Here is a 24,922-nt window from a genome sequence, read left to right on the forward strand (position 1 = left end):
CGAATGGGGCTACCGAGACTGCAACGAGGCAGGAAGACAACTCCGCTCATGGATGGACTGTAATGATCTACACCTAGTGTACGATCCTACAGCCAAGGGTACCTTCCGGGGTACCCGCCATAAGAAGGAGTACACTCCAGACCTCACCCTCGTAACGAAAAGCGCGAACGGTGAACCGCTGCAGGTGAAGCGGACAGTCCTCGGGGACTTTCCGCATAGCCAGCACAGGCCGGTTCTTGTCACAGCTGGGGTGACAATACCGAGGGTGCAGTCTCTCCCACTTTGCAGATGGAATTTCAGGAAGGCCGACTGGGAGGAATTCAGTTCCTATATCGAGCAGGTCTGCCCTGCCATTCCTCCCAAGTCCAAGAATATAACCAGATTTAGTAGGCTACTGGTTAAGAGCGCTCAACGCTCTATTCCACGGGGCAAGCGGAAATTCTACACCCCTTGCTGGACAGCAGAGTCGGAAGAGCTGTACCGAGAGTACCAGCAGACCCAGTCCCAGGACACAGCCGATAGACTACTTCAGTCTCTGGCAGAGGGAAGGAAGCAACGGTGGCAGGAGACCGTGGAAAGTCTCGACTTTACACACTCCAGCCGCCACGCTTGGCGTTTGATAAAGAAATTGGACCCAGATCGGAATTTCGCGAAGGCTGCACCGGAATGCGAGGCAGACACAATTGCCAAGAATATTAAGAACCGTAGTAAGCGGGTCCCTAATCAGGCTTTTGAGCGCGGTGTCCGCAAGGCGTACCGAACGATTTTGGACTCGCTACCTGCGGAGGAGTCGGACTGGACGGCCCCGTTCAGTCCCCGAGAAGTGGGTGCAGCCATTAGCGAAGTAAAGAACGGCAAAGCAGCAGGGATAGATGGTGTATATCCCGATATGGTGACGCATCTGGGCCCCAGGGCACGGGCCTGGCTAGCAGAGGCAATGTCTGACGTCCTTGCAAAAGGAAAGCTTCCACAAGTGTGGAAGCACGCGAAGATAGTTGCCATCCTGAAGCCAGGGAAGCCGGCGAAGGAGGCAGACAGTTACAGACCCATATCGCTGCTGAGCTGTCTTTACAAATTGTTGGAGCGTGTTCTATTAAACCGATGGGGGCCGGTCCTAGACGCTGCCCTGCCACCAGAGCAGGCAGGCTTCAGGGAAGGGAGGTGCACCACGGAGCAGGTCATTGCCCTTACAGAGCATATTGAGCACGGGTTCGAGAGAAAACAGCAAACAGGTGCTGTGTTTATAGACCTATCAGCGGCGTACGATACGGTCTGGTGCGATGGGTTAATCGTGCTCAAACTTGCAAAAATCATAAGGTGCAAAAAGACCTTGAAGTTGTTCTCTTCGATCTTAGGGGAAAGGCAATTCCACGTCGCGCTGGGAGACGTCACGAGCAAAGTAAGGAAATTGAAGAATGGGGTCCCTCAGGGGTCGGTACTTGCGCCAATGTTGTTTAACGTTTACATTAGCGATATGCCGAACACTTCCTCCCTGAGGCTGGGATACGCAGACGACTGGGCACTCGTTACTCAGAGTAAAGTGTGGACCCGTCTCGAGAGCGTACTCAGCGAGGACGTCACCAGACTCAAATCCTACTTTGACAAGTGGTACCTGAAGATGAACACTTCAAAAACCGTGGCCACTGCATTTCACTTATGCAGTGGTTGGCACACCCGTAAACTGAATGTCCTAGTCGGGGACCAGCCACTCCCATATGAGCCGCGTCCAAAATATTTAGGGGTGACGTTGGATCGCAGCCTTACCTATCGGGTTCATCTCGAAGGGGTTGCCCGGAAGATAGAGAAGCGGAATAGTCTTCTGAGGAAGCTGGCGGGATCGACTTGGGGCGCTAGCCAAGCGCTCCTGAGAACATCCGCCCTGGCACTATGCTATTCCACCGCGGAGTATTGCGCTCCAGTGTGGGGTAGAAGCAGAAACGTTGAGAAGGTGGATGTAAAACTTCGCAAGTCGATGCACATAGTGTCGGGAACGCTAGCAACAACACCTAGAGAATGGGGCCCGGTAATGGCAGCGATCCAGCCCCCCGATGTCCGGAGGGAGACCATTACGGGAAACTGGCTGAGTAAGATCAAAGAGAGAGGGAATGGGGATACCCCTCTCATGCGCATAATGAACGGTGCCCCCGTTTCGAGCCGAAATAAGTCCCGGCAACCCTTGTACGCAGAATCCCTGACTACGGACAGAGCTGCACATACGAGATGGAAGTCGGTTTGGACGAATTCAATCCCTCGTGGGGGCGGGGACCTACACTCCTCTAAGCTTGGTGAGAAGTTGCCAGGCTTTGATACCAGTAAGAGGAGACACTGGGTAGCTGCGAATCGGCTTCGGTCGAGGAGCTGCCTAACGGCCGGTGCGTTACATCAGTGGGGTCTAACTTCCTGTCCTTTATGTCCACGCTGTGGACAAGAACCTGAAACGGCAGAGCATCTAGTCGAAAGGTGTGTTGTGACGATGCTACCAGGCGGGTTCGCGACGGTGCACGAATGCGGACCGGACTTTGCTGATTGGGTCGATCGTCATAACATAATAGTGTGAACCATAAGAAGCTGCTGCCAAATCTAACAGACTCAGCTCAGCGCTCTTTGCTGGGCGGACAGGGAGGTCAGAAACAATCTCGACTGCATCCGGGATCGATCTAGGTCCCTTTGCGTGTGAAGTGAGTGCTCTACCAACTGATCTATCGGGACCTCCTTGCACAAAGATCCCCCCCCCCCCCCCCCAAAAAAAAAAAAAAAAAAAATTCTATTACATGTCAGTTTGCGAGCATTGCCACGCGAATTCGTATTGGCTTTTTTGCTATTTTTGTACACCAGGTAAATTAACATTTGATGTAATTTAATCGGCATAGTGAATACGTACAACCGACGTGTAGGTACTTATTTGCAAGTCTGATAACATAAATTGTAATGGGATCCTTGTTGTAATTAATTTTTGTAATGGAAATGCTCTCAAATTAACGCAAGATACTTCCATTACAACAATGTCAAATCTAGCCCTTAAATAATTACGTTCGGTTATCAGATCTGCAAATAATATATGCCGTAGAGTACAGCCCAATTCAACATCGGTAACTCTCGTTGACTAGTATTTGTGACCCATGACCTCAAAACGGTATCATGAGAATGGTTCAGATGTTGAAAATGTTTGTATTTGTGCATATATCTACTTATGTTGTCTTGTGGTATGACACTCGCTTTCAGATAGGAATTTCCTGGTAGGCGCATTGTTTAGCTGTCTTGTAAACGGATCTTTATTCACATTATCTCACAGTAATCATGTGTAAAATGAGTAGCTGACTGTTAACAGCGTTGTCTCTGTCGGAAAAATTGTAATATCGCTTAACAGGCGTCATGTCTCGCCCTACATGTTTAGTGTTGCTGTTAGTTGGCTAGGGACACTATCTAAAGCGCTTCGAACACGTTTTCCGGATATTGCGCCATATAACAAGCTCAAATAATAGCTAAAGTATGGGAGTTGGGTTACGTTTAACAGTTTTATGTAGAGGAAAGAATATATCAGATGTTTCGAACTATAAATTCGACATGTGTTTTATTCCGACATAATAGCTGTTTAAGGAGTCGGGCTACAGAAGAACATTGTAGAACAGCTCCGATATATTCTGTCATCTGAACACAGAATTTACACCATACTGGGAGTGGATTAAAACCTAGTTATTTTAATCAATTCATAAAGTATTTCTCTTCGTGGTAATGTGGTCTTGAGGTATGACATTCGCATTTGGATCAGAAGGTCATGGGTACGAGTCCCCATGCGCGCGGCGCATAGTTGAGTCTTTGGAAAAGACTTTTTCACACTCTCTCACCTTGACCGTTGACAGCGTTGTCTCTGAGAGCATTCGTGAAAAAGAATCTTTGTCTATTTTTAAACGTTCGCTTAAAACATAATTGTTTCGATTTTAGTACAAGGTTTGGTTTGTGTTGTGTGTTGTGTTGTGTGTGTGTGTATGTGTGTGTACTTGTGTGTGAAAATGAGTATGTTTCAGCCAAAGTAATTTGTAATTTAAGCGCTTAGAATCTGGTGTCTCGGAGTTATAGCGCTATATAAGTTTTCAGCATTATTATTATTATTATTATTATTATTATTATTATTATTATTATTATTATTATTATTATTATTATTATTATTAATAATAATAATAATAACATTGCATGAAGTGTGAAACAAATCATAAGCTGCAAACAGAAAAAGACACCCATCCATCAATGATTCCAAACAGCAACAGAACCCAGAAACGCATACATAAATGACCTCCAAAATGGCCCTTTTTAATTATGAGGCATTGCCTACTCGAATTTGCGTCCTTTTGATCTATCCTTTCAGTGTTTGAGAGTCGACACATAACATCTTTTCATTTCTACCCAATCATACCCTTATATCATAACACCCTCAAACACCCACACACAAAACACAACCCCCCCCCCCCCCCACCCCCACCCCCACACATACACATACACACGCGCGAAGTCCTCCCCCACCCCAAACGCATGTATATCGCTCTCTTTTTTTTCTCTCCATTCCGGTTCCCCTCCCGCTTTGAATCTTAAACTTAGTTACTAATGAAACATATCGCTTATATTGAAAAAATGGCGATCATGACAATGTCTATATATTTTAGGGTTGGACTGTAAGGATATTGATCCAACTGGCAGAAACTGAGTGTTGACTAAATGTTCTCTTTCTCAAATACATATAAACACGAGGTTGACGGGGTCATGAATAATATAACTATTGTCAAATCCATAGGTTGTAAGGAGTTGTCTGAGTGTTCCATTTGATGTTTAATCTTAAAACTAAAAAAAAGTGCTACACAACGTTCCATTTTCATTTTGAAGTTTCACCTTTACACATTATACAGTGCCAAGAAAAAAAGATCATTAAAGGCAAAGAGGAATTTATTCATTACTTGTTAAATCACATCATGTTGATTCCTGATTTTTCACAAGATCGATGTGTTAAAGCTTTATATACATTAAGGTGTTTAATGTTTTATTGCTGTACCGTTTTATCAATATAAAAAGAGCGATGTGTCTTCGGTTGCTTTCTTCGCTGTTTGTTTTCATACTTTGTGCCTTCATCTTTATCGATGGAAATCTTTGGTTTAGAGTCGATGATACAAGTAGTTACAGCGTCGTCACCATGAGAAATAGCTGGCTTTCTCAGTCACGATTAAGCTGTGTGAGAGAATGTACAACATTTAACAAGCAGTGCCATGTCATAGAATTTGATGAGCTTTCTCGGAATTGCACCCCAGGCGTGGGATTAATAATAAAAAATAACTCCGTGGGCCAACCCTAATCAATGAGGTCTATTGTATACTCAGAGAAATGCGTGATTTGTGATGAAGCCTCAAATTTCACATATATATTCAGATACAATCATCACGTCTGTATGTACGTTTCTGAGGAGAAAACGAATTACACGATTGCAAAGGAGATATGTGCAGCTCAGGGCGGTAATTTGTACATGTTGAAAACATTAGAAAAACTGGCTATATTAAGAGAAAGAAACGGATTCAATAGTAAAGTCTGGGTAGGGTTGGAAGAGTACGATGATGATGGAATTAATAATAAATTTTACTGGGTGGACGGAAAAGAGCTGGAGTTCGGTACAGACTTGTGGAATGGACTGTGGAATGTTGGCCAACCCGACAATCTGACAAATCAACATTGCTCTATTTATTTTGGAACGCATAAATCTCTTCATGACCAGTATTGTTATAAAGATCATATGCATGCGTGTGAAAAGCCAATTGAGTTAATAGAAAGCTAAACAAAATGATATTTTATAAATAGGTTGATTTACGTAAATCGGACGCAACAGTGCAAAACCATAGAGATAGGAAAAAGTGCAAATGAAACAGTGACAGGCAAAGCAGATATAACAAAAATTGTCTTGTATTTTTCTCTCTTCGTTGTTTGGCATTGTTTCATACGCACATTTTCAGATCTTTATCTTTTACCAATTCCTGTTCCCCAAATTGTCTCATTGATGTAGTCGAAAACGACTTTTGAACAATCAGCATTATTATTTTTATCCATTTATTTTTTTAAACCAATATTATGATTTGAGTAGTATTTATTTGTCAATAGTACACACATTTATAGAATGAGAACGATAAAAGATATAGACATGAATGGTAGAGAATTATTTAAAACGAATCGATTCGACAAAAGAAATGACATAGTTTAGAAGTGTAAGTAAAATAATAAGAGAGAGATGATCAGTGAACAGGATATGGTTGGTAATTAAATAAAGGCTTCTTGTTATGCTGTGGATTCTCTGCCGACCAGAATCAAGAGGAATCAAGAATGTCCATTTTCTTCTTTTCAATGTTCTAAAAATGAAGTCTATCTACGAGTATGTCTAGTTCTTTTACTACTGCAATCATTCATCACACAGTTTGTTGCTGTACAAGCATTTGACTTTATGAATGATATTGAATATTAAATAGTGATTAGTGATTCGTAAATCAAAATTGTAAATGAACCTATAGATCTCTAAGTTAAAACGGACTATTTTGATACATTAAAAAAAACTGTTTCGCAAGTTACAATCACTGTCATGAGATGAGTTATTGTGAAAATATTCTGAAACGTTGGTCAATAAAATCAAAAAGCACATTAAAATAGCTTGATTATCACTATCAATGTTTGACGTTTTCCTTTTCAATTCAAAACTCACGACATAATGCACTTTTGCTACTTTTGTTTATCAGATGATTGGAAAAAGATCCCACACCATAGAACGCCAGTCATTCCCATTGCTTGAAGGCCTAAAGGAAGACCACAATACGGGCCCTACGAGGAGCCTCTTTAAACCGTGAAACTATGTTGGGATAGGAGAAAATAGCTGCTTATAAATAACAGCTTTCTCGGACATGAAGGGAACCGAGGTTTGAGATCAGACTTCGAAAGCAAATGAGAAAAAGAAGAGAGAAAAACAAAACAAACAGTCATGCTGATGGTGACCAAAAAAAACGAGTTTTTTTCCCCTTCAAATTACGGCAGAATTCATGTCTGTCGCACACTGAAAACACAAGTCTCTTCATGATTTTAGTCCTGAAAACTTTAACCTCAAATTAAGATCGATAAAAAGTACCCCAAACTTGTCAAACAGTCTGCCACATTGAACTTCTATGAGATGTTTATTCGTGGTGTTCGAGCTTCCTACTATCAAAATGAACTAGTTGGAAGCTTTTTTGTTGTTGATTTCTTGTAAAACTACATTGTTTAACGCATTGTGCTGGATAAGAGATACAATTGGATTCGAACAGCTTAACAAACTATGTACCTAAAAATCGCAATTCTCAGGGATCTACTTCTATGAAGGGCATGAGTAACTGCCAGTAAATACAACTTGATTTAAGATAGAAATCGGGTGTTATTAATCAGCGAAAGAAGAAAAAAAGAGTGCACTAATCCCCACTTTTAGAGCAACAGAGATGATAATATATCATTGATACTCAAGCTAACTTCTGGCGAGTGGGAAACTGCGCCTGATTGTTCCATCATACATCAATTATCTTACTGTCAGTTCATTGATTGGGACAAATGTAGTTTTTGAAAATGAGTAAATCCCTCCTCTAACTCCAAAATCTCGGATTTCCGCTGATCCGAGGAAAATAATCAACACTAAACAACAGGTTTATGTTATATGTGCTGTATGTCACAATCCTTTCTATTTTCTACACTCAATGGGCAAACTGACATGTTACAAACCTTTCTACTCTATATACCCAGATACAGTTTCGACCCAAACTGACATATCATAAACCTTTCGACATCTATTCTATTTACCTCCCCCCCCCCCCCCCCCCAAAAAAAAAAAAAAATAAAAAATAAAGTTTTGAGCCAAACTGACATGTCATAAACATTTCCATATCTCTATTCTATTTACCAAAAATAGTTTAGAGACAAATTGATGTTTCATAAACCTATAGTATATCTATTCTTTATACCCAGATAACGGTTTGAGCGAACTTGTCATGACATAAAATTTGCATAGCCATTCTCCATACTCATATAAAGTTTTGAGACAAATTGAGGTTCAAGCTGTAATCTCTATGAGTTCTAAATTGCAGCACTTTTCTGCTCTCATCCGCCTGAGATCGAAAACAATCTGATGATAGGTCAGTGTTAACTTGAACATCGACTATAAAGAACTGAAGAACCAGGAGGTGAGTATTTACTTACTTCATCAACTAAGCCTGTTTGCGAATGCAAGATGCCCTTCATTTCAAGCGTAAAAACACAGGATGTGAAGGCGGTGCTTCCCGATGGCTGGGGTGTGGCAAGACTGTAGATCTGTGATGAACCACTGTCTAAAGATAGGAAATAAAAATAAACATGAAGAAAGAATAAGTTGGTAACAACAAAACTAATCAGTAGTAAGTGGGGATCTGAAATAGTGATGGCTTTCATGGATGCACTAATATCGCTTCTCGGCCTTTTGGCTAAGATCAAAGGCCAATTTTTGGGTCCAATGGGGCCTGAGGAAGACACCGAGCTTAGGGCTCCGTCTTTCTCCGGCCCATTTTTGGACATAGGCGAGATGCCCAGAGCCCGCTCTGCTCTCGCCACAGTACTTTCGCAAACTGAAAGTGAAAGTAATGGGGAGGAGGTGATCCAACAGGACGGCACGAACGTCTGCTCAGTGGCACCATCACCCGATGGTTCCCTGTCCATGCCAATGCCCCTTCCCCCCTGCATCAGGTGCAGCCTCTGCACCAACGCAGGATGGAGGAACAGGGGGCGAGCGCAGGACGCGGTACGCCACATGCGCGCGCGCAAAAACACAAATGCACACACACACAAACACACACGCACACACACACACAATATATATATATATATATATATATATATATATATATATATATATATATATATATATATATATATATATATACAAGGAATTTACCCAATGGAAACCGTACGGTGCTCTTATTGACTAACCAACCAGCGGCCTCGATGAGAAAAATATCCGCCATTTTGATGTTGGCTGGGAATCGCGTTACTATAGTAAACAAGCGCTGATCGGCCGTTCATGAAAACAAGTTGCTGCTCGCTCGTTTAACTCAAAATTATTCAAAACGATCTCTCTAAAATGATATAAATGTGACTTCTTAAGGTTTTCTTCACGGTCAAAACCACACAACATTCTATTAATGATTACGTCCGAGGCAAAAAGGAATATTGACAGGTCGACCGAGAGTTGAACTCGTGAGACGACAAACATCAATGCGAAGTGTAGCGAGAGTCAAGCTATTGTTTGTCTTCTCCTATTCTATATAGAGAAAAGGATAAATAGTATAGCCTCGTGTGTGAGTGGTTGCGTGTCATAGTCTTGTTTTTAAATTGTTTCTGTTGTTTATGTGTGTAGTGATGACTCTCTCACACTCAATTTCAATGCCGAAAGAGGAATTCCCGCACACAAGAAAGGGGAATTGGGGTGGTATTTGGCATACGTATTGTATAGTATCTAGTTCTAAATAGATAACTGATTAGAATTATATTATGATATATAAACACAATGCCAAATACAATTCCGAAGTTTCCTTATTTCAAATGAAGTAAAGCTCCAAAACCTAATGGTAGTGATTGTAGTACTGAGTGTTAGTGAGGTGATGTGGTGTTGGTGGTGGTTGTAGTTGTAGTAGTAATAGTGATGATGTGGTGGTGGTGATGATTGTAGTTGTAGTAGTAGTGGTAGTGATGATGATGTGGTGGTGGTTGTAGTAGTAGTGGTAATGGTAATGATATGGTAGTGGTGGTGGTTGTAGTAGTAGTGGTCGTGATGATGATGTGGTGGTGGTGTTTGTAGTAGTAGTGGTAATGATGCGGCTATGTGGTCTAGTAGTATGACACTCGCTTCCGGATCGGAAGGTCCTGAGTTCGAGCCTCGCGCTCGGCGCATAGTTGAGTCCTTGGAAAAGGCTCTTTACTCACATTCTCTCACCGTACTCAGGTGTAAAATGAGTACCTGGCAGTTAACAGAGTTGTCTTTGTCCGAAAAATTGTAATATCGCCTAACAGGCGTCATGTCCCGTCCTACATGTTAAATGTTGACCAGGGACCCCTTGTAAAGGGCTTTGAGCACATTTAGTAGATATTGCACTATATAAAGCTCAATTAAAAAAAAAAAAATATTTCAATGATGATGATATGGTGGTGGTGGTTGCAGTAGTAGTAGTGGTAGTGATGATAATGTGGTGGTGGTTGTAGTTGTAGTAGTAGTGATAGTGATGATGATGTGGTGGTGGTTGTAGTAGTAGTGGTAGTGATGATGATGTGGTTGTGGTGGTTGTAGTAGTAGTTGTAATGGTGATGATATGGTGGTAGTGGTGGTTGCAGTAGTAGTGGTAATGGTAATGATATGGTGGTAGTGGTGGTTGTAGTAGTAGTGGTAATGGTAATGATATGGTGGTGGTTGTAGTAGTAGTGGTCGTGATGACGATGTGGTTGTGGTGGTTGTAGTAGTAGTGGTAGTGATGCTATTGTGGTGGTGGTTGTAGTAGTTGAGGTAGTGATGTGGTGGTGGTTGTAGTAGTAGTGGTGGTGGTGGTTGTGGTAGTAGTGGTAATGATGATGATATGGTGGTGGTGGTTGCAGTAGTAGTGGTAGTGATGACGATGTGGTTGTGGTGATTGCAGTAGTGGTAGTGATGATGATGTGCTGGTGGTGGTGTAGTAGTAGTGATAGGGATAATGATGTGGGGCTGGTGGTTGTAGTAGTAGTGTTAGTGATGATATTGTGGTGGTGGTTGTAGTAGTAGATGATGTGGTGGTTGGAAAACACATTACAGGTTATTATAATACATGATTACACACATTCTCTAACTTCATTTTTCGACAGCTTCGTTGTGCCATAAATATACGCAACAGTTCTGAAACATTTTATTGTGGATTTTGATATTGTTTGTTGTTTTTCTTGTGTCGTTATGTTGACATAGATACCGAATGAATGGTAATTACTACATTCTCAGCCAACAACAAAATGGCGCTGAATGCTTTCATTGCTGGACACTTTTTTAGGTGTAATATTTATATATATAGGTACATATTTTTGATATATATTTCGTGTACTGAATAGGAGGCGAGGTAAAGCTCGGAGTGAGCAAATAATGCTTCGATTGTGTATATTTGATTATGAACACTTTTCAATACCTTTACGAAACGATTATAATTGTTTTTTTTTTTTTATCTTTAAAGATTTGTAAAAACATAAATAAATAAACAAATGTGTCATTAAATATAACATCCCGTGCTTATTGAGATAACATATTAGCGTGCTTTTGTATAAGGATAAGTCATATCGAATTCATCGTTACATCAGATTAAGATAAGATAATTAGATTAAAGTTTTGATTTTATACCCACTATGTTTTAACATTGTTGGTGGGTGCTATAAATCTACCACGCAACCAAAAGTAAAATATAATCAATCAATTAGCCTCTCATGCCGCTTACCTATCATGAGACAAATAATCCAACATTGAATTGTCACCAAACAAGTAGAAAGTGTTCTTGATGCCCCCATGGCTTATGTCAGATTAAAAAATCACCATAATAGCACAACTATCAATAATATTTTATTGTACTGTTAGAAGGCTAACATGTTTTCCCTGCAAGATGGAGTTGAAATTGTTACCGCGACAATAATTATCTTATGAAATATAAAACCAGAACAACGACTATTTTTAAACACATTCTTAATCATATCCCATAAAACAATGATCAAAACGAAGTACAAACTTGATTGAGATTAATGGCTCTCCAAAATGAGCAACAAATGATTAAATATACATAGAAGGCTATGAATGAACAAATAAACACTCGAAGATAAATAAATGAATAAACGAATAGATAAATATATAATTTAATATATAATAATATCCACTGGCGGTCGGTCAATAGAGCGAAGTTGTTTTGTGCCGCCCTATATTTTCCGTAGATTAGCATGTCAACCAAACAAAAAACTTCAATTTTAAAATTTTGATAAAAATTAAAAAATTAGCACATACTGCTTTTTGTTTTGAATTTAATATTTGACGACTCGTGCGTCGCTCCGCGAAGGTAGCGTCAAATCGGCACGTTTCATCTTTCCCCCGTTGCCTGCGCGGGGTGACAATGAGCGGAGGGTGTGGTGTGGTGGGAAGTTTTTTGTTTGTTTATATGAGCCAGTATTCGTTTGGCCGTCCTGTCCTTATCCTATACTCTGTTGTACCTTGAAGAAAGTTAGTTACCACTCCCCAATCTCCCTCCACCCTCCCTCCCCAACTAACTATTGTCTTTCACTGCTAAAATAATTAGGCCAAGACGGCCAATCTAGCGATGCACGCCCTGAGGTCCTACTTGGGGTAAATTAAAACCATATCAGTTTTATCACTGAAAGAAGAGGCTTTGCTTCACTTAGATATACGGATGAAGAGAATGGCAATAAATATATATTTTATTATTGTTGGTTTTGCTTAAATATATATTAAATATCAAAAAGAACAGTAAACAAAGTATGCACCGAGAAGAGCCCCATGGTACTATAAATAAAAATCCCTGACCCCACGGAGTCCTTCATCCCCGCACACTCCCAACGATCCCTACTCAACTTGTATTGTGTGCATTGTCTAATAATAGTATATAAAGATGTCGCTGATTGTGTGTGAAGTTAACAAGTGCTTTGCGTTTGGAATTAAATGTGGATTTTTAAATTCAATTATTCTAAAGTTGTGTGTCATACCGTTAGTATTCAGAGAAAATGTATTATCGCTGTTGTCATTGTTTATGAAACCTACCTGTTTTTTATCTTGAATCATTTTATTTTTAAAAGTTATTTCTGTAATTTGTAACCAATCATGAATCATGTTGATTTTTTAATTGAAAATCGATTCCGACACTTATCCCCTCAAGAGAAAATAGTGGTGAAAGATTTAGGTCCACACAAACCAGTGAATTTTAACTTAGTTTCTAACACACCGAGGAGACAGCGCCGATTTAATAATGATTATTTTTAAAATGTTGAATGGCTTACTGCCAGTGAAAGCCGTAAAACGCTTCATTGTTTTTATTGCTTGATTTTTGGTGATGTATGCTATAACGGACAACAGGAGGATTCAGTGATATTGCGCACATCTCTCAGGCACTGAAGAAACATTCTGAATGAAATAGCCATGTCACAGATGCTGTTAAATATAAACTTTTCAACGTTGTAGATATATGAAATCAGTTGGAAACAGGACATGCTGCGTCTGTGAGTCGTTATAATGAACAGATGAAAGTTAACAGACAAGTTTTGTCCAAGATAATTGATGCTCTTTTGTGAGTACGTCTCGTTAATATTCTAACACACACACATACACGCACACACAAATACACGCACATATGCAAACAATGCAATACCCCCCTCCAAACACACACACACACACACACACACACACACACACACACACACATACAAAGTAGGTCAAATTAAGTTAAATTAACTAGACCAATAAAATTTGATTCTGTATTTCGGATTTGTGCCGCCTTAAATACAATGTGACCAACCGCCCCTGATAATATCATAACAATTTTTTAAATACGTTGTCCAATAGTTTGCAGCCGTATGCTGAATGCTTTGTAATGTTCTATATTCTCTTATCAGGTTATTGTACAAATAATTACACGTTGCAATAATAATGGAATTTATGAGCAGATCTTTTAAACGGTAGCAATAGTGTCTATTTGAAGATGGGGATATTCATCACCTCTCTAAGAGACACAAGAACATCTATATCTTTTAAAATACTCTGGAATTTATTCTTTACCTCAACAATTAATTATAAAAATGTATGTTTTAACTTTATCTGTAGTATAAGATATACGCTATTGATATTCGCAATGCCATCATTAACATTTTTCTTCTCGACCTAGAAACAAAAAATAAATTACATTTATTCACAAACAGACACACTATAATTGATCGACAACTACATGTTAGAGTTAAATCGTATTCAAATCTTGGAGATCCTGGAGACATCGCAGTCACACATCACAAACTACCTCTCAGTTAATCACAAGAACAGTCAAGGAAAGTGTGAAGCATTTAGAGCAACACTAAATGCTTATGTCCCTACCGACGTGCACTTATTTTCAGGTCTGATAACCCAATTCCTTATGGGCTCATTATTGTAATGGAAATCTCAAAAAAATGATACAAAATATTGTCCATTACAACAATGTTAAACCAGGCCCATAAGTGAGTTCGGATGCCAGACTTACATATTGTGTACGCGTCGGTCCCTACAGTAGACAAACGCTGAAAATTCTTTTTTTTTGCATCATCTCTAAAAAAATCCTCCATTTAGAATGGTTCCCCTTAAAACACAGGACGGTATTAGACAGGGTCTCCAACACACAGTATGATGATTATGGAGGAATTTTCAAATAATATTATGGCTTGGGAAACGAAATATCAATATCATTCGTCTTTACCAACTTTCGGCAACAATCAACATTGTCAAGAACGCATATTTTCTCTTTCAACGGCTTATACACTGCACTGACAATGTGACCTTTTCATTTAATTATACAAAAACAACGTATATTGATATGACCTCTCACTTGTCAAAAGTATCAGAACGCGAGACTTCAAGTAGTTTGAGACTTTTTGAAAGGCCTGGGGCGACGTGCACTTATTTGCTGGTCTGATAACTCAATTCCTTATTGGTTCATTGTTGTAATGGAAATCTTTAAAAAATGACGCAAAATGTTGTCCATTACAATTACAACAATATTAAACTAGTGGGTTCGGATGTCAGACCTGCTTATATGAACGTCGTCCTGGGGTTATCTTAATCTAGCAATATATGAGGTCAGTGGCGGTTCTAGCCTATTTACAGTGGTGGGGCAAAGATGACTCGGTCATAATATATATATATATATATATATATATATATATATATATATATATATATATATATATATATATATATATATATATATTTTTTATAATTTTTTTTCTTTAATTAAATTTTTTTTAATTATTTTTTTTTTCACCTTTAAACAAAAAATATTTCAACTACAAATAATCACATTCACAATGAAATGACAATACCAAAATACCATTAGATTTTAATTATTCCAAACGTAATCAAAAATAAATCACGAAAGAGAATACAACTAAAAAATAAAGCGACGAGACATAATGCGACAACACCTTGACAATACAAGTCCATTTCGTTCACTCGAAAAATTAAAGAGATGCTTTAATCCCTCAACGGCGATATTAATATTTCTGTTAAATATTTCTGGTTTTCAGTAGTACGTAGTAACCTTAAAGTTTTCATCGAGAAGCAACGATATGACTCGAGTTTCATTCCGAGCTCAAATTGCATCATTTTTACTGCTGTCTTGGTGGTTAGCATGATTGTGCCGGTGGTGGTAGTGGTTGGATTAGTGGTAGCGGTGGTGGTGGTGGAGGAGGAGGAGGAGGAAGACGAGGCGGTGAGGGAGGATGTAATTATGGTAGTGGTTTTGGTGGTGCTGTTGGTTAGAATGATAGTTGTGGAGACGATGACGGAAATTGTATGATGATGTTGATATTGTTATTATTGCTATTGTTGTACTTGTTAATATTGTTGTTGTTGTTGTTGTTGTTGTTGTTGTTGTTGTTGTTGTTAATGATGATGATGATGAGATGATGATGATGATGATGATGATGAATGATGATGATGATGAGATTATGATGACAACGACAATGATGGTTACCATACGATATTACAAAGTTTATTCAATCTTAGGCTTTCGCCAATAAATCATACAATTTGATGACCACATACATGAAAGTGGGAAAAAAATGGTAAATGGAACCAAACAATAAACTGATACCATTAAAAACCACCAAAAAAAAAAAAAATACAACAAAAGTAATACCACCAATACGTACAATAATAATAATAATAATAATAATAATAATAATAATAATAATAATAATAATAATAATAATAATAATAATAATAATAATAATAATAATAATAATAATAATATAATAATAATAATAATAATAATACCATCATCATTACTACTACCACCACCGCTACAACTATACCACCATTACCATCATTATTACGTTTCCAATTATTTTTTCTCGTTTTTTAAAATTTGATATCTATCAAAACAGACGAAAATTCCGGTGATTTTTTAAAAGGGTAGTTAAAATATCTACGATTTTATTAGCCCTGAAAACTACGATTTTTATTTTCCTATTTAAAGTAGGCAGGTCTGCTATGACAAGTATCAGTTCCATAGTCAAAATAAGACAAACAAAAACAAAGTTTATTTAATCTTGGGCTTTCGCCAATAATTCATACAATACAATTAAGACAAAATAATGTTACCAATCTCTCCTCATGCATTCGTTTGACTATCATCACAATAACGACCGTGTTATCTTTGCTCCTTACCCAACCAACCCCTAGCTTCCCGCCTCTCCATCGCGAACCATCTTATGTATTTATTAGCTTCAGGACGGGCAAGTACGGAATCTGCCCACCCTAACTTTTAAACGTATTTATTTCCTCTATAACTTAGTTAGAATTCAACTCTCTCCTTACTCAGAAGAGTATTTCTCGTATACTAATTCAATTCTTGAGAAAACCAAAATGGTGGTTGTATTTTATATATTTATTTTGTCGTGACTTTTGAATAAAAGTGTTTTGTTTTATTAGAGGGAATACAATAGAAAATGACATTGTTTTGTAAAATTATTTAGTCTGGCAATAAAAATACAGCGGTAATTACTTTAAGAATTAAAAAAAGAAGAACAAATTAATTTGTTATAAAAAAAACAACAAAAAAAACAAAAACAAAAAAAAAACAAAAAAAAAAAAAACAACAACAACAACAAACAAATAAGAAAACAATTTAAATAAATGAGTTTTGTAGAAACACTAAAGAAAACGAAAAAAAAAAAAGAAATAATTTAAATGATAAACAAATATATAAAAACAACACAAATTAATACTAAATTGATATAATATTAGTAAATTAATAAATTTAATTCAATACTGGAACCTTCCCAGCACAAGTAAGGCAATAAATAAGAAAAAGTTCGTTTGCCAAAATCTCTATTTAGTGTTCACTGTTAATAGGGTGGGCTCATTTGAATTAGCCCGACCTAGTACAAGAGAGGCCAGACAGAAAAATTCGGAGTTAGTTCACCGTCAGACGACGTGACGATGAGATGACGATGTGGGTGGAGTGGAGTGGAGTGGTTGGGGGGAGGGGGGTGATAAAAGGAACAGGAGCGTATCCTGGTTTATGCATTACGGGGTGCATGGTGATTCTCATTCTATCAAAAATACACACAAATTGATTTCAGTACGAAGTATCAAGTTTAAGTAGTAACTTTTGAAATTATCTAATTTAAATTTGATTATTTCGGACCTGGTAGTACAGCATATTATAACTTGAAAAAACAGGTTGGTATTTGCCCACCCTGCCCATTATTACCAGCCGTCCCTGTATGAGGTAAACGTTTTCTGGCGAAAAATGAAATTAAAAATGTGGTTAGTCAGTCCACGGCTTTTAACAGTGTCTAAGATATAAATGGGCCAAGATTATCCCCTCCCAAACGGGGGCAATCAAGTCAGAAGAGTCAGGTGTGTATTATATACATAGTATAGAAAAAGTAAAGTAGAGTAAATATCTGGACACGTTGATTGATCCACTTGACAAGTGTCAATGAAAGCCCAATCTCCACTTAATGATATGACAAGGACTTACCTATGCTAATATTAAAGAGCTATGCTTCCGTCTTTTGTTTTCACGGTTGCTGCTTCTGCTATTATTGTTGGTACTACTACTACTACTACTACTACTACTACTACTACTACTACTACTACTACTACTACTAATACTACTACTACTACTACTACTACTACTACTACTACTACTACTACTACTACTACTACTACTACTACTGCTACTACCACTACTACAAATACACTATTACTATTACCAATAATATAGCAGCAACAGAAGCAGCAGCAGCAGCAGCAGCAGCAGCAGCAGCAGTAGTAGTAGTAGTAGTAGTAGTAGTAGTAGTAGTAGTAGTAATTATCATTGTTGTTAATATACAACATCGATTAATAAAGAAGACTCTTAACTTGTTTGGAGATCTTGAACCTGTGACTAAAACTCAAAAAAGGATTTATTTGGGACCTGCTTCATCCATTATGTCCTAGATAACATCAGTCTTAACTTATTGCCGAATGGGTCCCAGATGACTTCATCTATCACAAATCATAGCTTTCTTCTGCTTTCTAAAAACAAGTTATCTGTCGATTACGCCCTCTGACTCTGTCTACTAGTCGTGTTACTGGTCTTTTGCTTTTTCCATTCAGCAGAGTTTATTGAATTACCGTTTCCCCCCTGAAATGAAAAGTTGAGCACTTTTAGTCAGTCGTTTACCTAATTAATCTGGTTAGGTTTTTGGACTCAGAAAGCATGGCTATCTTCTCGATATAGGAAGTAAATTTCCACCAACTGCCAAGCTTGCTCCCCTTCCTGAGTAGAAGAAAGTCATCCTTGGGAATCCGATGGTCTCCCTTGTGAGAAATTTGGGTAAAACTTGAGCGTTTATATAGCGCTATATCCACATAATGTGCTCAAAGCGGGGTCCCTGACTAACAGCAACACGTAACATATAGAACGAAACGCCTGTTAGGCGATATTACAATTTTTATTTCCGTCAGAGACAACGCTGTTAACGGCCAGGTACTCATTTTACACCTGAGTATGGTGGGAGAATGTGAGTAAAGAGCCTTTTCCAAGGACTCAACTATGCGCCGAGCTAAGGTTCGAACTCAGGACCTTCCGATACGAAAGCGAGTGTCACACCACTAGACCCCATAGCCGTAAGTATTGGCTATCCTAGACATCCCCGATGACTCTCAGCTTCACTTTTAACGGGTCACCGTACACATCTTTGGTCATAATGGTGAAGTTGGATATATCATATTTTTTTTTTTTTTTGGTAGACGCATACTGCGTCGTGCCCCTATTTCATTGCTGCGTTGATATCCTTCTCGTGATGGTATAATTATTAAAGTCTCATTCTTATTGGAAGATGACCTATTAAAGCTGTTTAAGTATCATGCTTAAGGTGGCGTTTACAGCTTCAGGACCTCGGACTAGTAAACCTCACCTTGGAGTCAGTGACTCAGTGATGAAGAAAACAAAGGGTAGATCAGAGAGTCTTTGCAACTGTGAAATCCCTATGAGTCTTAAAAGGAGCGAAAAGGAACAAGTCAAGAAAATGAAAATGAAAATCGAAACCCATCTGGAAAGAGTTAATTATTTTCAGTGACAGGATTCAAACCTCTATCATCTTTGCGCCATTGTAGTCTTAGAGTACAGTCAACTGGGGTGACTTGTTACCTCTCGGAGCGACTTTGACTCAACCGATTTGGAGTAATTTGAGTATTCTCGGGCTGGTTGCACATTGCATTTTCCTTATTAGAAGACTTGAGGTTTTATCTTAAGAAAGAACTGTCACAAAACTAAATTATGATCCAATTTGTCCAAATCTATAAGGACAAAGTCTTTATTTGAGGCAATGTCACCCCGATAACGGTATGACAATTACGTCGGGGATCGCTGGTCCAAAGTTGAATCCGTTTATTCACATTCTCTCATCGCACTCAGGAGTGAAATTCGTACCTGGCAGGTAGAATCGTTGTCTCTGTCAAAAATAAATTATATATAATAACGCCTTACAAGCGCCGTATTTTTTGTCCTACATGTTAAATGCTGCTGTTGGCTTGGGCATGGGATCCCTTGTAAATTGCCTTGAGCACATAATTTAGTAGATACATTGTATTACGCTGTATATCAGCTCGTTGAGACATCACTGCCACCAAAGAGAGGTCGACTTAAAACTTAAATCCTTTTTTGAGCCTTGTCATTGTCAATAAATATAACCCAGCATCACAAAGCGTTATCATATCGGAGTGAAATTGATGCTTTGTTTTGTCAGTGCAGCCTACAATAATTAGCATTATAATCACTACCGTATGTATGATGTAGCCCGCTTTTTTATGCATGTCTTTATAAGTTTTACAGACAATACGAAAAGAAACCTTACGTAAACACTCGCTGAGCTATAATCCTGGAATTGCCATGCCCATTAGTTCAATAAATACTTCAGGCCAACTGACAGATTTTCTAATCCTTGATATCGAGAGGTTCGGCACTTATCATTTCCGAAGAGAAGTGCTTGTGAAAACAAAAACTAGCATTACATGTACTTGGCAAGTAAATAAAAAATAACAGTTCCAGTGTCGCGAAGTTGTGGATCTTTGTGGACGAGAAAGAGACGAAACGAACGTATGCCGAAAGCCACATCATGTTAACTGTTAGTACATACCACATGATCGGGTACTGAGAATCTATATTGCGAATTTGAATTTCTTGTTACATTAAAAACCAACGTCCAGTTAGAGGAGAACTTTTCACTCGTGATGCTTTTTTTCAATGTGTGTACCTACACGTTGCAACTCATGTTGTGATCAAAGAGAAGATTAAAGTTGAAATGATATTAATAATGATGATAATGATGATGATGATGATGCTGATAACAATAATAATAATAATAATAATAATTATAATAATAATAATAATAATAATAATAATAATATAATAATAATAATAATAATAATAACAATAACAACAACAACAAACAACAACAACAACAATAATAATAATAATAATAATAATAATAATAATAATAATAATAATACAACAACGACAACAATGATAGTAATAATAATAATAATAATAATATAATAATAATAATAATAATAATAATAATAATAATAATAATAATAATAATAATAATAATAATAATAATAATAATAATAATAATAATAACAATGGTGATTATGAGGAAAATGATGATGATGATGATGATGATAATGATGATGATGATGATGATGAGGAAAATGATGATGCTGATGATGATGATGATGATGATGATGATGATGATGATGATGATGATGATGAGATATTGGTGATGATGATGATAATAATAATTATAATAATAATAATAATAATAATAATAATAATAATAATAATAATAATAATAATAATATAAAATAATAAATAATAATAATAGGGAATATTAATGATAACAATAAAAACAAACAACAACGACAACAATGATAGTAATAATAATAATATAATAATAATAATAATAATAATAATAATAATAATAATAATAATAATAATAATAATAATAATAATAATATAATAATATAATATAATAATAATATATTATTATTATTATTATTATATTATTATTATTATTATTATTATATATTATATATATAGTAGTAGTAGTAGTAGTAGTAGTAGTTAGTAGTAGTAGTAGTAGTATTAGTTGTATAGTAGTAGTAGTAGTAGTAGTAGTAGTAGTAGTAGTAGTAGTAGTAGTAGTAGTAGTAGTAGTTTTAGTAGTAGACTAAATTAAATTTGGTATGATTTGTCACTCAAAGGAAGAGGTGCAAATGAACATTTGATAAATATCAAGAACTTAAAAAAATATTGGGGGGGGGGGGGGGGGGGAACAACTGTGACACTAAACCGGTCAAAATATCAAATAACACTACTAAACAATTTAAAACAATGACTCTAATTGAACATAGTTAAATATCCAATTTTCATTGAAAAAAAAATATAACCAAAAACAAAATAAAGAAAAATAAAACAGCAGAAAAAAAACCCTTTGAAAAAACCGAAACAAATAATAAATAAACAAACACAAAACAACAATTATTATCATTTCTTCGACACTGGGTATGTATGTATATATGTATGAGATGAAGTCATCAATTAAGGTATTGAAAAGTAAATTAGAAATCAGTTCTGTGATCATAAGATTGAGACTCCCCTGATTTGTCGTAAATAATATGTTTGCTGTTTGCTGAGCTCAAGCTCTTCAGTGTCGACTGGATTGGGCCGCACAAGACTTTTTGTTTCTTTTGTTGGTAGGTCTCTTAGTGTCGGTAAAAAAAAATATGGCTCAACTCAACATTCTTTTGGGCCCATATTGGTGATGACTATCTGGGTGAGGCCATTAAAACTCCGTCTGTTCTGTGAATTGACGCGGTCTTCCGAGAATCTGGTACTGTATTGTCTTTACTTATTACATTACACTACACATGTTTAAAATCTCTTTGTCACAAACTTAGGCAAGTCAATTAGGTCGTGTTTTGACCGTATATCGGCGCGGCATACTACCATTTTGTCAAGCCTTCCCATTGACTATCCAATATCTTTTTCCGACATCTTGGCATTGTTATTTTCCTTCGTTTTTTCATTTTCCTAACCTTTTTTGAACTATCAGTCTTTGTAATATCACTTTGAGAAACATTTAAATCATGTTCAGCGGTTGGTTGTTTTAAAATGACATCACTCTTTACTTCCAGACTAGATTTCTTCTTACTCTTTCTCCTCTTCTTTGATTTTCTCGTTTTGAGTTGTCTTGCTGCACTAATTTTTTTTTCAGGTTGCATAATTTTGGGCATGTAGTTACCATTCTGTCTTTGAAAAACGCTCTCCACATTTTTGACATTGTTGTAAGAGACAACACTTATGCTGGAAGGATTGATGGTACATTTTCCTTTGCAATTCTCTAATTTTGCTTTGATATCATCTGCAAATTTATACTGTGGGTTTTGTAAATCAGCATTGCTTGTTTTGTGGTGTCTATGAGAATCACCTGAAACATCCCCACATCCCATTTCAAAAGTAGAAGAATTGGAACTCTCCTTAACCAAAGATTTGACGTGTTTTTGAATCTTTTTGTTGACCTTGGTTTTCGGTGTTTTCTTGGTCCTCCTGTGGGCGATGGGTTTCATAATCTTTAAGCCTGTCTTATTACACTTGTCTATTTTAGTGTTGAATGGTAAAATAATATCCATGCTTACTTGAATGGCTTTATGTCTGAATTTAGGTGTGCTCTGAGTTCTTTTATCTACTTTAAAACAAGGTGATAATGTTCGTCTGAAATTAGGTTTAGAAGTAGTTGCCTTGTGGAGTGGTACAAACGTAAAATTCGTTATATTTGTTGTATCTATAGAAGGCAATGGTTCAGATGACTCTTTTCGTTGGACCTGCAGTGTAGATATTTTACTTGAAGTAGACGATTTCTTTTTCTTAACTGTTTCCATTCTAAATTGCGGGGTGTTTTCAACTTGATCTGTTTCTTTTAAAAGTGATGTTGTAACATAGTCATTCTGGCTTTGAAACTCCTTTTGCGGTGATAACGAAGTTGAAGATTTCTTTACCTTTACTTTTGGTGACTTATTATAATTCTTGTTATGTGTGGTTGGTATTTTACCCGAATGTTGAGCCCGAACATACATCCTTTGTCCGTGCAATATTGGATTCCAAATGAGTTGTTTTGAATTTGATCCAGTCAATGGGTCCTTGTTCTTTGGGTTACCAACATTTTTGTTCAAATCGCCATACACTGCTGAGGTCGAAATTAATTGTTTCGAATTTGATCCAGTTGATGTTTCTTTGTTCTTTTGGTTTCCAGCAATTTTGTTGTACTCAGAATAACCTCTGCCCCAGAAATAAGTAGGTGGGTCGTCATCAACTGAATCCGACTTGAGCGTTGATGGATTCATTGATGTCGATGTCTTTTCAATGGGATCCTTAAAATTCACCGATTTTATGCAACTTGAAATTGTCGCTTTCATAAAAGAGGGCTGATTAGAGGTGTCATTTTGCTTAACGAGATCTGAATTTAAACAGATGTCGGTTAAAACTGACTGCTCATCAACTTCCTCTTTTGACTGTTCTGGAATGAGATTTGGAATGCAATGAGTTGCTGTTGCCATCATATTATCCAAAACTTGATTTAGTTCCGATAATAAACAAATTTATCGCTTTAAACAATTTATTTTCCAAATCCAATTGTGTTAAGTAAAACAAATTTCCAAATAATATCTCACTCAATATAGCCTGCCTTAGACTTAGAGAGTTTGAGGCTCGAGTTACTTCGAATGGGAGCTCTCAATGTTGAAATAAATACGAATGAGTTTAAAATTTCAATCGATGATGAGACTGAAAATAATTTTGTTCTCTTACAATTTCCTGGTTTGACTTTCCTCCGCGGTACAGACTTTTTAAAGTTTAAGATTCTCACTTTGGTGTCGATCGTGATGTTCTCACAGCTATTGTTTTTGTCCGCTAGGTTGTCTACCAGTTATATTCTGATGCAAGTCAAAACAGTGTCAAAACTATATGACGTCATTTTGATTTGTTTTTATAGTCAGAAAAGTGATATTGTAAAATCAACTTGCCAACTCCATTTGCCGTAGTTGTGCAAAAAAAAAAAAAAAAAACAACCCTCTGAATGAAAATAGTAAGAGCACGTAGACCTTAGTGTAAGTTGTAAGTTCGTAGCTTTCCTAATTAGAAAACTTGGGGGAAACCAAAAGAAAGCCGAGTTTATCTCTGAGTTGCCAATTTGGTGTTTATAATTATAATGCGAAAGTCCAAAAACGTTGGTGTTTTTTAAAGTTAATTGGATGGAACATTTTTTTTTCATACCGCTTATTTTCACCCACTCGATAGACAAAGTTAAAGCAATTTCACGTAGGACCATGCAAATCTTCACCCATAACTTGGCAAGACGGGTCAACACCGTAGCTACCTTAAGTTAATTAACCAGTAGATTTTTAACCAATCAAAACACGAGATTCGTGACACACCCTCAGAGCCCTGACCCGGATATGGCATTCGGACATGGCTAGGTGGTTGTTTATAACCAATAGTAATGGCTGTGTAGTCTTAGACTAAGCCTGATGCAGAATTCTTTAAATTAAAGAAAATAT

General features: G+C 37.2%; 1 protein-coding gene across 1 annotated transcript in view; it reads right to left on the reverse strand.

Annotated features, from left to right (window-relative positions):
* LOC144972049 (uncharacterized) overlaps nt 1-11,672 on the reverse strand; it is a 15,931-nt gene extending 4,259 nt beyond the window's left edge. Inside the window, exons 1-2 of the mRNA XM_078913136.1 lie at nt 11,511-11,672; nt 8,236-8,363 (exon numbers count right to left, since the gene is read on the reverse strand). Coding sequence (XP_078769262.1) covers nt 8,236-8,363; nt 11,511-11,580 — 198 coding nt within the window. The 5' untranslated portion in view covers nt 11,581-11,672. The remainder of the gene's footprint in view (nt 1-8,235; nt 8,364-11,510) is intronic.
* Nucleotides 11,673-24,922: the final 13,250 nt, after the last annotated feature.

Source organism: Berghia stephanieae, chromosome 4, assembly GCF_034508935.2.
Source record: "Berghia stephanieae isolate SIO BIC M18660-M18661 chromosome 4, UCSD_Bste_1.3, whole genome shotgun sequence".
Lineage (NCBI taxonomy): Eukaryota > Metazoa > Mollusca > Gastropoda > Nudibranchia > Aeolidiidae > Berghia > Berghia stephanieae.